Here is an 11,960-nt window from a genome sequence, read left to right on the forward strand (position 1 = left end):
CATGTCAGGGTACCACACAACACTAACCTGACATGTCAAACCTGCCACACAAGGGCTCTCAACATGTAAGGACTGCAACAAGTCTGTGATACCCCCATTCCACTGACTACTAGGGCTGCAACCTCGCTGTGACCAAAAATTGACAGATTTTGCATTATATTGAATTATGAAATCAACGCAAATGTCTTTATTTGATCTTCACTATTTTAGTTGTCCATTGTTACATGTACATGGCTTGCAAGGACTACTACATGCACACACTGCTAACCCCCCTGCAGACCCCATGTTGCCCTTGTTGACTTCCTGTTGCTGATGATGTAGGTTGTGTACTAACACCTCGCTGTCAGGCCAGCCCTGGTAATGAGCCTCGTGCACATGATAAGTAGCCTGGGTACCATCCAGATAGTAGTTCGCTACGACGTTTATTATATACACAATATACGGTATCTCTGCTATTCTGTCTGGGACCCTTGACATCTCTTAATTCCCTACACATCAGCGAATTAAGGAATGGTTTCAAGCGGTCGCTCGAATTGGTGTTATAACATCGGAAACACCTTCCGCCTGCTTCGCTTGTTGGAGGCCTGTTGTCATCGAACGAGTGCTCTTGTACCCATGCATGTGTATGTGTGTGGTTGCATGCGTGCGTGTGTGTGTGCGTGCATGCATGTGTATGAACACCATAACTTCATGCCTAGGTGCATTATCTTGAGATTGGATATATTGGTGGGTCTTGTTCTAATTTTGGTAGTAAGTGAAATAAGAACATACAGTACCGACCACGTTTATACTCCGGTCTAATCGCGTGCAAATCGTGATCAAAAGTCGGGTAAATCGCGATCAAAAGTCGGGTAAATCGCGATCAAAAGTCGGGTAAATCGCGATTTAATCGCGGTTAAAAGTCGTGTACACCTCGATTCAATCGCGTCTGGATATGCGTACAACCGCGTTTGATTATGCATGCCAGCTCGTGCATGAGATTTTGGGCGGAGCTCAACCGCGTTTGGCGGGCCTTTGAACTGCAAAAGACACGCCCATCGCCCGGCCTCTCTTGCGGGGTTAGAACTTTCATCAAGCTCCCCGACAGCTTGAATTTGAACAGCATTTACAAGTTTAACAAAATCAAAACAGATCACTGTGCACTGTGCTATTGGTCTGGAACTAAAAGGAAATTGCCGGAGTAAGTATTGATTGAATTTTGACCTGGCAAAATTTCCCGGCAAATGGTAAAAAAGTTCCTCGTACCAGACACTACGGATCGCTAACAACAGCCGGCGGGCCGTCCAGCCCGTGAACAATGTAAAATTTGTCGCCGTGCGTAAAATTATTCTTTTTAGCAATTTACACTCGTCGCTTCTCAGTGCTTCCTGCCATGGCGCGCCAGACGGGTGTTGGTTTGTTGACGGTCTGATAAAAAGTGATATCCCTGCGTCGCCGCTAGACGATATTCCCACGGACATGTTTCAAGAAAAATACCGGGCAAAAACCGCTGTTCCGCGTCAGATTCTATTTTTTAAAACATGTGGGACTCAGTGTTACAGTCTAATAAATATTTTGTAGAAGCACCGCTGTGGGAAAGAAAGTCCAAGGACTGTATTCACGAAGCATGAAGTTCGCTGTACGGCACATGGCTGTTTGAAACTCTAATCAACATCCGCGTTTGATTGATAGGCGGCGGCCCTTTGTCGGCGAAGGGTCCCACTAAATACTGCCGACACTACCCTGCGAAAGTAACGCCCGGGTTTTACATACAAACTTACGATGGTTTGTATCTTACGTTGCTGAACCAAAGAGCTTCAAATTTAGAACAGGAAATTTGGGAACACGACCCGCTCTTATTCCAGAATTATGTCGGAAAGAACTGATTCTATTTGCCGCCCTGAAATAAAAATTACGCAACTACTAGTAACAGCCTGTTGGTCAACCCCGATCCCCAAAGACGGGACATTCCCCGGGAACTGGCTGTTCCGGCGAGGGATCCCACCCCACTGATCACTCGCGGCAAGGCCCACTCGCTACCCTTTTTATATTTTTTTTGGCGCGAACACAGGGCGGCACACGCAAAATTTAGAACAGGAAATTTAGGAACGCGACCCGTTCTTGCTCTAGACATGTGTCAGAAAGAATTGATTGTATTTTCCGAACTGAAAAAGAAATGACGTAACTACTAGTAAGAGCCTTTGTTTACATCAACCACGCTCCCCAAATAAGGATTTCGCGGGAAATCTCATACATATTGGCTGTTCCGGGGAGTTATCCCACCCCGCTGATGAACGTGCGACAAGGCCTTCTCGCCACTCTGTTTACATTTCCGCCGGGAACGCAATTTGCAAGGGCGGTGCTGGTTGGGAGGGGCTGCAAGACAGCGGTACGGTGGGCCGGTGCTATAGAACACCTCCCTTGGAGCTGATAACTTCCTGAAACAGCGAAGGCGCGTGCTTGGCGCGTGCCTATGTATTTTTACTGCGATATTTTTCTTTTTTTCCCCAATTTTTTGGCCGCTACGCTGGATGAAAAAGCAGCGTAGCGGGCTTTTTACAGCGTCGTTTTTCCAGTCCACAGCGTATCGGCCCGCTATGCTGAAAAGGCCTGAAGTTACAAGTGCAACAAAGAAGTAAAAATTTACCAACGTTTACAAAAACAAAACACTCTAATATTGACAGGGCCGATTCATTCTACAGAAATGTTTTCGTCTTCTACTGATAAAATAAAGTGAAACCCAACACATTGAGTGAGAACTCTCTAGGTTGCAGCAACCCCATGCCGTCTCTTGTGAATTGATTAAAGCTAAATGATTCACTCAACAATAACTGCATGGACACAAAACTAGAAATGAAAACTCATCACTTTATTTCCACACTCTATGATTATTTCAATAATGGACTTTAACTTTAGGTATTCTCTAGTATCAGTCCCAGACTGAAGCCTTGAGCAAAATTTAGATACATCGTCTTTGCCACAGATATAGAACATTTCGATTGACTCCTTGATTTCTCGAAGGATTGAATAGCACAAATCAATTCACAGATTATCACAGAATGTTTGAAATTTTGAATATGCATATAAGTTTTGGCGCAAAGTTTATCTATTTCACGGGGGGAGTACATCTCATTCAATCAGCGTTTTTCAAGTTTGCCCAGGGGCAAACCGATACAAATGATATGTAAATGTAAGAAAGTAAGATTCTCGAGGAGTCTGGTTATGGGTACCTACTGTTAAACTAAGACTATAATAATACCACCAGCTCAGTCGCAAGTGAAACAAAGACTGAAAGACATATTTCTACAGACTTTCTATTCTCTAGACTCTAATGGAAAAATCAAGGAAACAAACTAAGAACGTACAGGAAGTTCAAAGACACCTACGAAAGAGAACAGTACCTAAATATACATAATTTCAGCCATCGCCGAGTCATGGCTAAATTAAGAATTAGTGATCACCCTTTACAAATAGAAGTAGGAAGATACAACCGGACTCCTCCGAGTGATAGAATTTGTACACTTTGTAACGCCAAAGATATTGAAAATGAAGTTCATTTTGTATTGGAGTGTGAGTTATATAGTGATATACGTAATTTTTTATTAATGCCCTGAATTTTGATACACGAGCTAAACAGATAGTAAAAGATGAGCTTTTTGTATACATAATGAAATCATCTGACAACATTGTACTGCAAAAACTCTGTGAATATACACTTGTTTCAAGATGAGGAAAGAGACATGTAAATTGTAGAATAGTATAGCATTACATATTAGACTATTTTGTAAACGAAAGATGTACTTATAGTGTAGCATAGCCTTAGTTGTTCTGTCTCTCCCAATGACACTGAAAAGATTCTTTACAGAAACGTTTTATGTAACTACTGCATTTAGCCCATATGGGCAAGGACATGCAAATAAAGATCATTGTCATTATAAAGAAAGCTAGCAATCAATGCTCAAATTACAAAAGCAAAGTAACTTGCAATTGGAAAATAGATGTTCGTAACTAAAACACGACATAATTGAAACAACAACAAACACTTCCATAACATAATGTAACATAAACAGCAAAATGAAGCCTGTGTTATATCACTGGTTCAATAATGGAAGGCCAACAATGAAATGATGTGACACGCTGCATCAGTAGCCAGTAGCCTTGCCCTCCCGTCGGACTACCTCAGGTAGAACTTTGTGGACGTGCCGAATGTACCTCTGGCATTTCTCGACATCTACGGTTTCCCAGAACTGCAGGATTCCCGCCTGTAGTTCTTCCTTGTTCTTCGGTTTCACTCGCCTCCGGAGATGGTATTTGAGCTCAGCCCAAAGATTCTCTATCTGAGATAGATAAAAACAAATAAAGTCAGAGGACAAAATCTTCTCGTTTACATTCAAAACTAAAGCGAAACCAAGACACGGAGGATGGCATGCACCCTCTCGGCGGCGCACTGTTGTTTAGACCGGCGGGCCCGCTGTGGTCTTTTGTTTCCCCCTTCCGGCGGCACGCCTTTGTACTGGACCGGTTCGACTGGTTCGGTGCGTGGTTCAGTGGTAGTTCCTCGTGGCAAAGAAGTGATTACTAGTACCAAGGAGGTTTCAAAAAATTACTAGTGCTAATGCTAACTTCGAAACACAGCTTAAATAGTTAAAGATTTAATAGTATAATGTAGTATAGATAAATTACAAACCGGGTTAATGTCTGGAGATTCAGCTGGGGTTCGCCACCTATGTAGAGAATAAAGCACATTTTCTTTTAGAATACTCACTATTCCAAGATATGAGCAAATCTCTTGCAAGTACTCTACAACTAGATCATAAATATGCGTGTTTAAACAAGGACGACATGTTCATCTACATTATGTCGACTAAAAGTACAACGTACTGGAAAAGCTCTATTAATTTGTTAACACAAATTTAAAAAAAGACTGTAGAATTTATATGATATGAAATGTAACCTCTACTTTAGATATCTAACTCAATGAATTTATCCCATGTTGGGCACGGATATGCAATAAAGAAAATTGTCATTTATACCAGAATACTCCCAGTGCCTCCATCATGGCTGATGCTTTCTTTGAAGTGTGTTTTGGGTCATTGTCCTGCGAAAGTAAGAAAATGTGTTACAGAAACATTTGTCTAGCATTGGTAATAGGCCTCTGCATGAGTAATCATCTGCAGAACTTGTAAGAGTTTTATGCAAGACGCTACAAGCTTTCTGTACTAGATTCACATAATCCTATCGCGGACAACGTGCGCGTGTACAGCCGACCGAGGATACAACTCTCCAAACTGCAATTTATTTCAAATTTGACCGCTTTAACAAAACATATCGAGGATAGTCTATGGCTATGGTTAATCTCGAACCAGATCCACGGTGCGTAATGTATAGTATCAAACTTCCCGTAGGTGCCCGTTTGACTCCCTTGGCCAGCTACACTCCATGGCCAGCTTTGATAACTATCTTATGGCACTGAATCTGGTACACCAAAATGGTATATTTCGCTCGTTGCTATGGCGACCGGTTAGCTGCTAGGGGAAGGATCACGTGACTGTATAAGCTGTCTATCCTTTTCATCGTGGAAAATTCTCTATGTCTTGCAATTATCCTAACAACGTTTGTCGGGTTCATTTTTCTGATGCAAGGCACGCAGCGGCACGCAAACGGAAAGTTTACTTTAATGTATCTCGGTGGAACGTATTTGTTTTCTTTCTCCTTGATAATTTTGATTTAAGCACAGATGCCATGGAAAAGGAGAAAAACACAAGACTCGTGTTTAGAAGATTTTGGAAGTTAAGAACACTTGCTACCCCTTGTACCATTCATATTGAAAAAAAAATGGTGACAACTCACCTGCATAAATCTGTGTCCGTCTGGAAAAGTTGATTCGATGAACGGATGGAGGGTCTCATTCACAATCTCGTTGCTGTAGAACTCGGCGTTCATGTTTTGGGGGAAAACCAGCACGTTGGTTGCTCCGCGTTGTGAAATCCCAGCCCACACGTTTAGCTTGTATGGGTGTTTGTGGCGAGGCTTGAGTTTTCTGGAGTACTTAGGGTCCCCGCGTTTTCTGAAGCATACCCTGCTGTGGGAATCCATCCAACAAGTTGTCTCATCCGTCCATATCACGTCTTCGAACTGGTCGTTGGCTGCGAGAACAGCTTGGGCGAACTCCAGTCTTTTGGCCTGGTTAGCTTCCCTCACAGACTGACTGTACCGGGGGCGGGAGGAAAGCCATCCCAAGTTTCGGCGCAAGCGCTTGATTGTTGAAATGGAAATGTCGTCTCCAGTTCTTTCCCGGATTATCGCTTGCATGTCACGCCCAGTCACTTCGTCGTCTTTTTGTAGAGTCTCATCTATGAGGTCCACGTGCTCTGGCTTAACATCGATGTACCCTACCTTTCGGCCGGGCACAGAAAGTCTGATGTACCCGTTCTTCACGAAGCGAGATTTCCACTTTCTCAATGTCTTGTCGCAGATGTAGAAACCCTCCTTAAGCAAGATTTTCTGGATTTGGTATGGCCGAAAGTTCTTCTGCAGAAGATTTTCGACACGGCGGCGGACGTAAGGGGGCTTCTGAACCATGTCTAGACCCGACTACACCACGTACTGGTAATTTCCGCGTGCGCTCGTTCTATAGCTTGGATCAGAAATGAGCTTGGGTAATGAAAACCGTTGCGTCAATTCCGGTATTGTTTACGATGATTGGGTAACAGAAAGATTAGCCAATGGAGTACTGAACATCTGGTAAAATAAACAGACGGGTACTCAATATTATCATAACAATACTTGGTACAGTGTGACTCCCGATAAGCGTTATACATATACATGTACTAAAAGTTGTTGGTTGGTGGAAATAAGTAGATAGCGGTGAACATTCGTTTTGATATGCGATTTTCCTCCCGTTCCATTATTTTTCAAGAAAAGCCGTGAACCAAGAAATTATATTGGTGTGGTCTAAAGGGCATTTTAAAAATCATTTGCCCGAATTGTATCTAAATCCACATTATGCTAATTTTCAAGAGATGAATCACTTTCTGAACTGATCCTAACTAAGGTCATTAAATCGTATTAGTGAAGCCAACACTGTTACGTATACTGTAAGTTCATTTATGTTCGCGAGCACTTAATTTCGCGAGTTTGGGCAAATCGGAACTAGTAGCAGTAGCGAAAATTACTACAGTAATTAACGCGCGGCTTGAACAATTTTTTTCGGCGAATTTACCGACAGTCGGCAAGGCTATATTTATCATTTTCGGTAGAATTTCACTTTTGCATGGTCAGAAAACCTCGAAAATGTTGAGACAATTTTAATTAGCGAGAAATGAAGGAGAAATTGGCAAGTTTGTGTTTAGTTCTGACGGCAGCGCGGATTGGCAAAATGGCGGGGCATTGGAGGTCATCTAGGGTCATCGGGACAGTCGATTATAGTATGGGTGGAAATGCTACTTCAGGTGCAATTGTGCTCTAATTAAACCATACAAAATTGCACAATTATTTATCAGATAAGTTGCATGAATAAAAAGGACACATATTTAAGGAGTGTGTGGTTTCATACTTTATTTATTTGACAAGAAAAGGTGTTTGTATTTTCTTCAAAAAATACTGTTCGCCCATGCTGCTTGTGAAATACCAAGCGAGTCAAAACATTGCTTCTGGAAGCGTCGGTTATTTGTTACAAAGTGCCTTTTTATGAAAGTGCAAACATCGATTCAGGATTATGAACGTCAAATACAGGTTGGTCGACAACTGGAGCACAGTATGAACAATTTATAGAAACTGTGGGCATGATTTTTTTGTCTGTTTTTCGGCGTCTCGATTCCAAGCCAAGCTCGTCAAGAACAAAGAAACAAAGGAAAATCTGGCGATCGAGGTTTCAGACAACTTTCTAGCTTTGTAGTTTCGAATTCTGTGAATCAAACAGTGGTCATCGGCAGCTATATTTCAGTACGAATATGATGGAGTACAGACCGAAGTTGGGGGAGAAGACATTGACGCTGGAATAGAACTTAGAACTGATCCGATGTTACGAGAATGCAGCGCGTGGTTTCGTAATTGTAAAATTTTCGGCACGCGGTATGGGGCCGATTTTGTATTTTCCTTTGTGTTGTAAAGAAGTAACTAAATAAAGAAGCCTCATATAACTTGAATAAACTTATATTTTATCCTGAAAAGAATGGATGGTCTGAGTATTATGATTAACTTTTGCCAGGATACTTTTTACTGGTTGTTTATTTATGGACACGAGCCACCAATATCTAGTAACAGGTGACCACAGTGATTCGGCGCTACCAACATTATTGTGAAAATTCTGTCGTCAAAAAAGGGAAGTGAATATGTGGTATAAGTATACGATTTCTGACATTAATATTTTCTGTTCAATCTACCATTTTCAGCTGCATTTTATGATTTACAGTATGGTTGAAACTTTTTGTTTAAACTTCTTTTTACTTTGTGACTGGAGGGTAACCTCCGTCGACAAAATATTGTGAACTGTTTTTGCGTTGAGTGTTCGCACCTATATATGTCCCGTCGTTCGCGATTTTTATCCGGGAATACGACGGGAAAGGAAAATATGCCGGGAGAGGAATATATACAGGGGTGCTTGTACCGGCACGTTTCTTTTGCATGTCGTCCGCTCGTAATATACTACATTTTGTATAAAGTCACAAAGTGTGTTACCTACGGTCACTTGTTTGAATTGTGGGAAATCAAACTGTCCTCATGGGGAAATAAGGCTTATGTTTTTTCGTTAGCACTAGAGAACCACGGAAATTATGAAACAAAAAAGGAAAGTTATGTTTACACTTACAGGCTCAAAACGTCAGACACTTCAAGATTGACAAACTTTACTTTCACACGCTCAAAGCGTCTCTGATATGAATTGGCGATTTAGGTGGGGTCTGGGGGTTCATTTTTCTTCAATCAAGATTAACAATACCAAAACTAACAATCGTTGGACGTTGGCGAAAATTACCGACAAAAAAGATTGACAAACTTTACTTTCACACGCTCAAAGCGTCTCTGATATGAATTGGCGATTTAGGTGGGGTCTGGGGGTTCATTTTTCTTCAATCAAGATTAACAATACCAAAACTAACAATCGTTGGACGTTGGCGAAAATTACCGACAAAAAAGATTGACAAACTTTACTTTCACACGCTCAAAGCGTCTCTGATATGAATGGGCGGTTTAGGTGGGGTCTGGGGGTTCATTTTTCTTCAATCAAGATTAACAATACCAAAACCAACAAACTGGCGGTAAAACCCGACAAAGGTCAGCGATACGGGCGTGACTTGTCTGACAACCTGTCAATCACAGGGGTCCGGACTTGCACGTAACGCATTGATATAAATTAACCCCAAGTGACCAGTGAAGTCAATCGCTAGTTGTGTGTCATTCACGCGGCATGGCTTCAGTGCAGGATGAAGTTATGTCCGGGCAGCCTACATCCCGTCGTGGTAACCGACCAAAGGAGGCTGTATTTTGGTTCCCCATCGACAAATCTACTGGGCATGGTCCCACAAAACTTGTGAAGAATGAAGGGGCGCTGTCCACCAAAATGTGGGTTACAGTACGCTGGGGCAATGAGGGGGACGTGCTGGCTTTGATCCTGTATCTCGGAGGTAAGATTGTGCTTCTTTATATGCAACTGACCTGTGAATCGTTGGATCAAGAATGATAAATCTTTATTGTGGTGTATTGTGTATACTGTCCATATGTATGGTGATTCAATCTAGTAACTGTAGCCAATGTAGAAACTGTAACGATATTTTTCATGTGTCTTGAACGTTACAAGAACGCCCCACTCCGCGTGGAGTGACCAACCATGTATAAATTTTACGGAAAGTTTGGGTTCCATTATGGAACCCAAACTTTCCGTAAAATTTATACATGGTTTATAACTTATTTGCATGAGGCAAACGTATATGAAAGTATATGTACAACATAGATCTCCACATGTTTCTGCTCTGTTTGCTGATATCTTTGAGTTTTGGTGCCGACATGTACCGATCGAGCAGGGGCCTATTTGAGTACATGTAATTCCAACTTTTGGATTTGGAGGTTGCAGTTAAACGTAATTTTCCTACATTTGTCTTTTTTAGCCGAGATAGGAGAGTGTAAGCGGGCAGAAAATGCCGTGGACACCAGCAATCTTCCACAAATGAGCGACTACAACACAGGAGACACCAGCTGGGAAGGCGACATCCGCATGAACGGAGGAAAGAAGAAAAGGAAAGACCAGACTGCTGGCAGTTCTCAGAGCACAGAAAATGTCCAACCACCAAACAAAAAACAAAAAACCGCCAAGAAGTCGAAGCAAGGGTCGCAAAAGACTAGGACACGAATGCCGGTGAGTCAGCTTTCAATCAATCAATCAATCAATCAATATTCAGGGGTGCCTAGCATTTGCACTAACCCTAAGAAACATTGCAAGAATGCATGATCTTTAGCGTTTCTACCCGTAATATTTATATTTCATTGTCGAAGAAGTATGCATGTGAGCTATTGTTTTCACAATGGCGTGGCGGCTGTGTTTTGCTTCATTTCGGCGTGTTAAATCGTATTTTTCCGTCGCCGAATGTCGAAGCCGCCATGGTTCGTGCGTGTCACAAGATGCATTTTCGCATATTGATTCGTGTGTATCACATAATACTCGTACGAATTTCATAGGGTTCGTGCAAATGCTTAGGCACTCCTGAAACTGTAGTCTTAAACTCGTTGCTTTCATCCTGGATGGTGCTAGTCTTTGCAACAAGATATTGCATGTGACATAATCGACTGTATGAGTATTTTGAAAAGCGCTAGAATATTTGTGTTGTTGGTGAATTTCCCGATGATACGGATCAATTGTAAGTGTATCGCGGCCGTAAATTGCAAGTATGCATGCTATACGCTATGTATCGTTGTCTAGCTGAAGACACGTACGACATCTACTTTGCTTTGCCGCTTCATGTTGTCGGAAAATGCTTTCAAAGTCAGACTTACTCAACTATAGAATAAAACGTGATACAATTCTTTAAACTAGCCCTTTAGTGTTAAACATTATTAAATAACTAAGGGCCATAACGATGTGCAGCAACATTTCTCTACAAATTATGTGTTAGTGTTCACTCTATTTACATTTCATTTTTTTTTCTTTTTCATTTAAAGAATGAGTATCTCCTTTACGTGCCAGCCCTTCAGCAGACGAAGGTAATCAACGAGGGGTGGGTAGACACCAAAGGCGCTGCTGTCGGCGACACTGTACGCTTTACATATGTGGAAAAGACGTACAGCGGAGAAGTTATTGCTGTGTCTGGTAAGTGATTCATTTATGTTATAATAATATATGTTTGTTGTGTTCATTCAACTGTCAGCATCTTCCTCTTCTCCGACAGACGTTACCAAATAAAATGGGTGCATTTCTTGCAGCACAATGCAAGCGGACAGAGTTTTTTTTTAAATTTGATTTGTATCTACACACTCACAGTTTTGTTATGTTTTATCTATATTACAGACGACATGGGGGACATCAGGCGTGCCAGGACAAACTTCCTGCTGACCAACGAGTCTGTAGACGACCAAGAAAATCAGGTTAGTTTGTAGCCTCTTTTACGGGAGCAATAGAAATTTCATTTGCAAGTTCGTACAAGAAGGCTAACTGCAAGTACATGGTAGAAACGCAGGGGTCACACATGGACAGCGACATATTGTAAAGATGAACTATAAAAAATAGTGTTGGCTTTATCTACACGGGATGGGTTTGACTTTGTTTTGACACACATCCACACCTTTCATTCCTAATCAAGTACTAGTATGTGTGATAAGATCATCTTCATTCGACCTGTAGCTAACAATGCCAAAAAATGGCTTACCCTATCAAAGGTTCTCGCATTAAACGTTGGAAATGGAAACATACGCCTTACCGCCTCTTACGTCTTGTTTAATCACTATTCAGGAAATGCTGGTTGGACGGTCGCCAGAAGGAAGCCCGGGGCCCG

At 41.8% G+C, this 11,960-nt stretch overlaps 2 protein-coding genes across 3 annotated transcripts in view; both read left to right on the forward strand.

Moving 5' to 3' along the window:
- Positions 1-11,960, forward strand: part of LOC118420419 (tyrosine-protein kinase ABL1-like) — an 85,573-nt gene that overhangs the window by 5,921 nt on the left and 67,692 nt on the right. The gene's annotated exons all lie outside the window — the stretch shown is intronic.
- Positions 8,282-11,948, forward strand: LOC118420423. Its single transcript, XM_035827203.1, has 4 exons — positions 8,282-9,602; positions 10,083-10,330; positions 11,131-11,278; positions 11,477-11,948. The coding sequence occupies exons 1-4, from the start codon at positions 9,386-9,388 to the stop codon at positions 11,563-11,565; spliced, it is 702 nt and encodes a 233-aa protein (XP_035683096.1). The 5' UTR covers positions 8,282-9,385; the 3' UTR covers positions 11,566-11,948.

This window comes from Branchiostoma floridae, chromosome 8, assembly GCF_000003815.2.
Source record: "Branchiostoma floridae strain S238N-H82 chromosome 8, Bfl_VNyyK, whole genome shotgun sequence".
Classification (NCBI taxonomy): Eukaryota; Metazoa; Chordata; class Leptocardii; order Amphioxiformes; family Branchiostomatidae; genus Branchiostoma; species Branchiostoma floridae.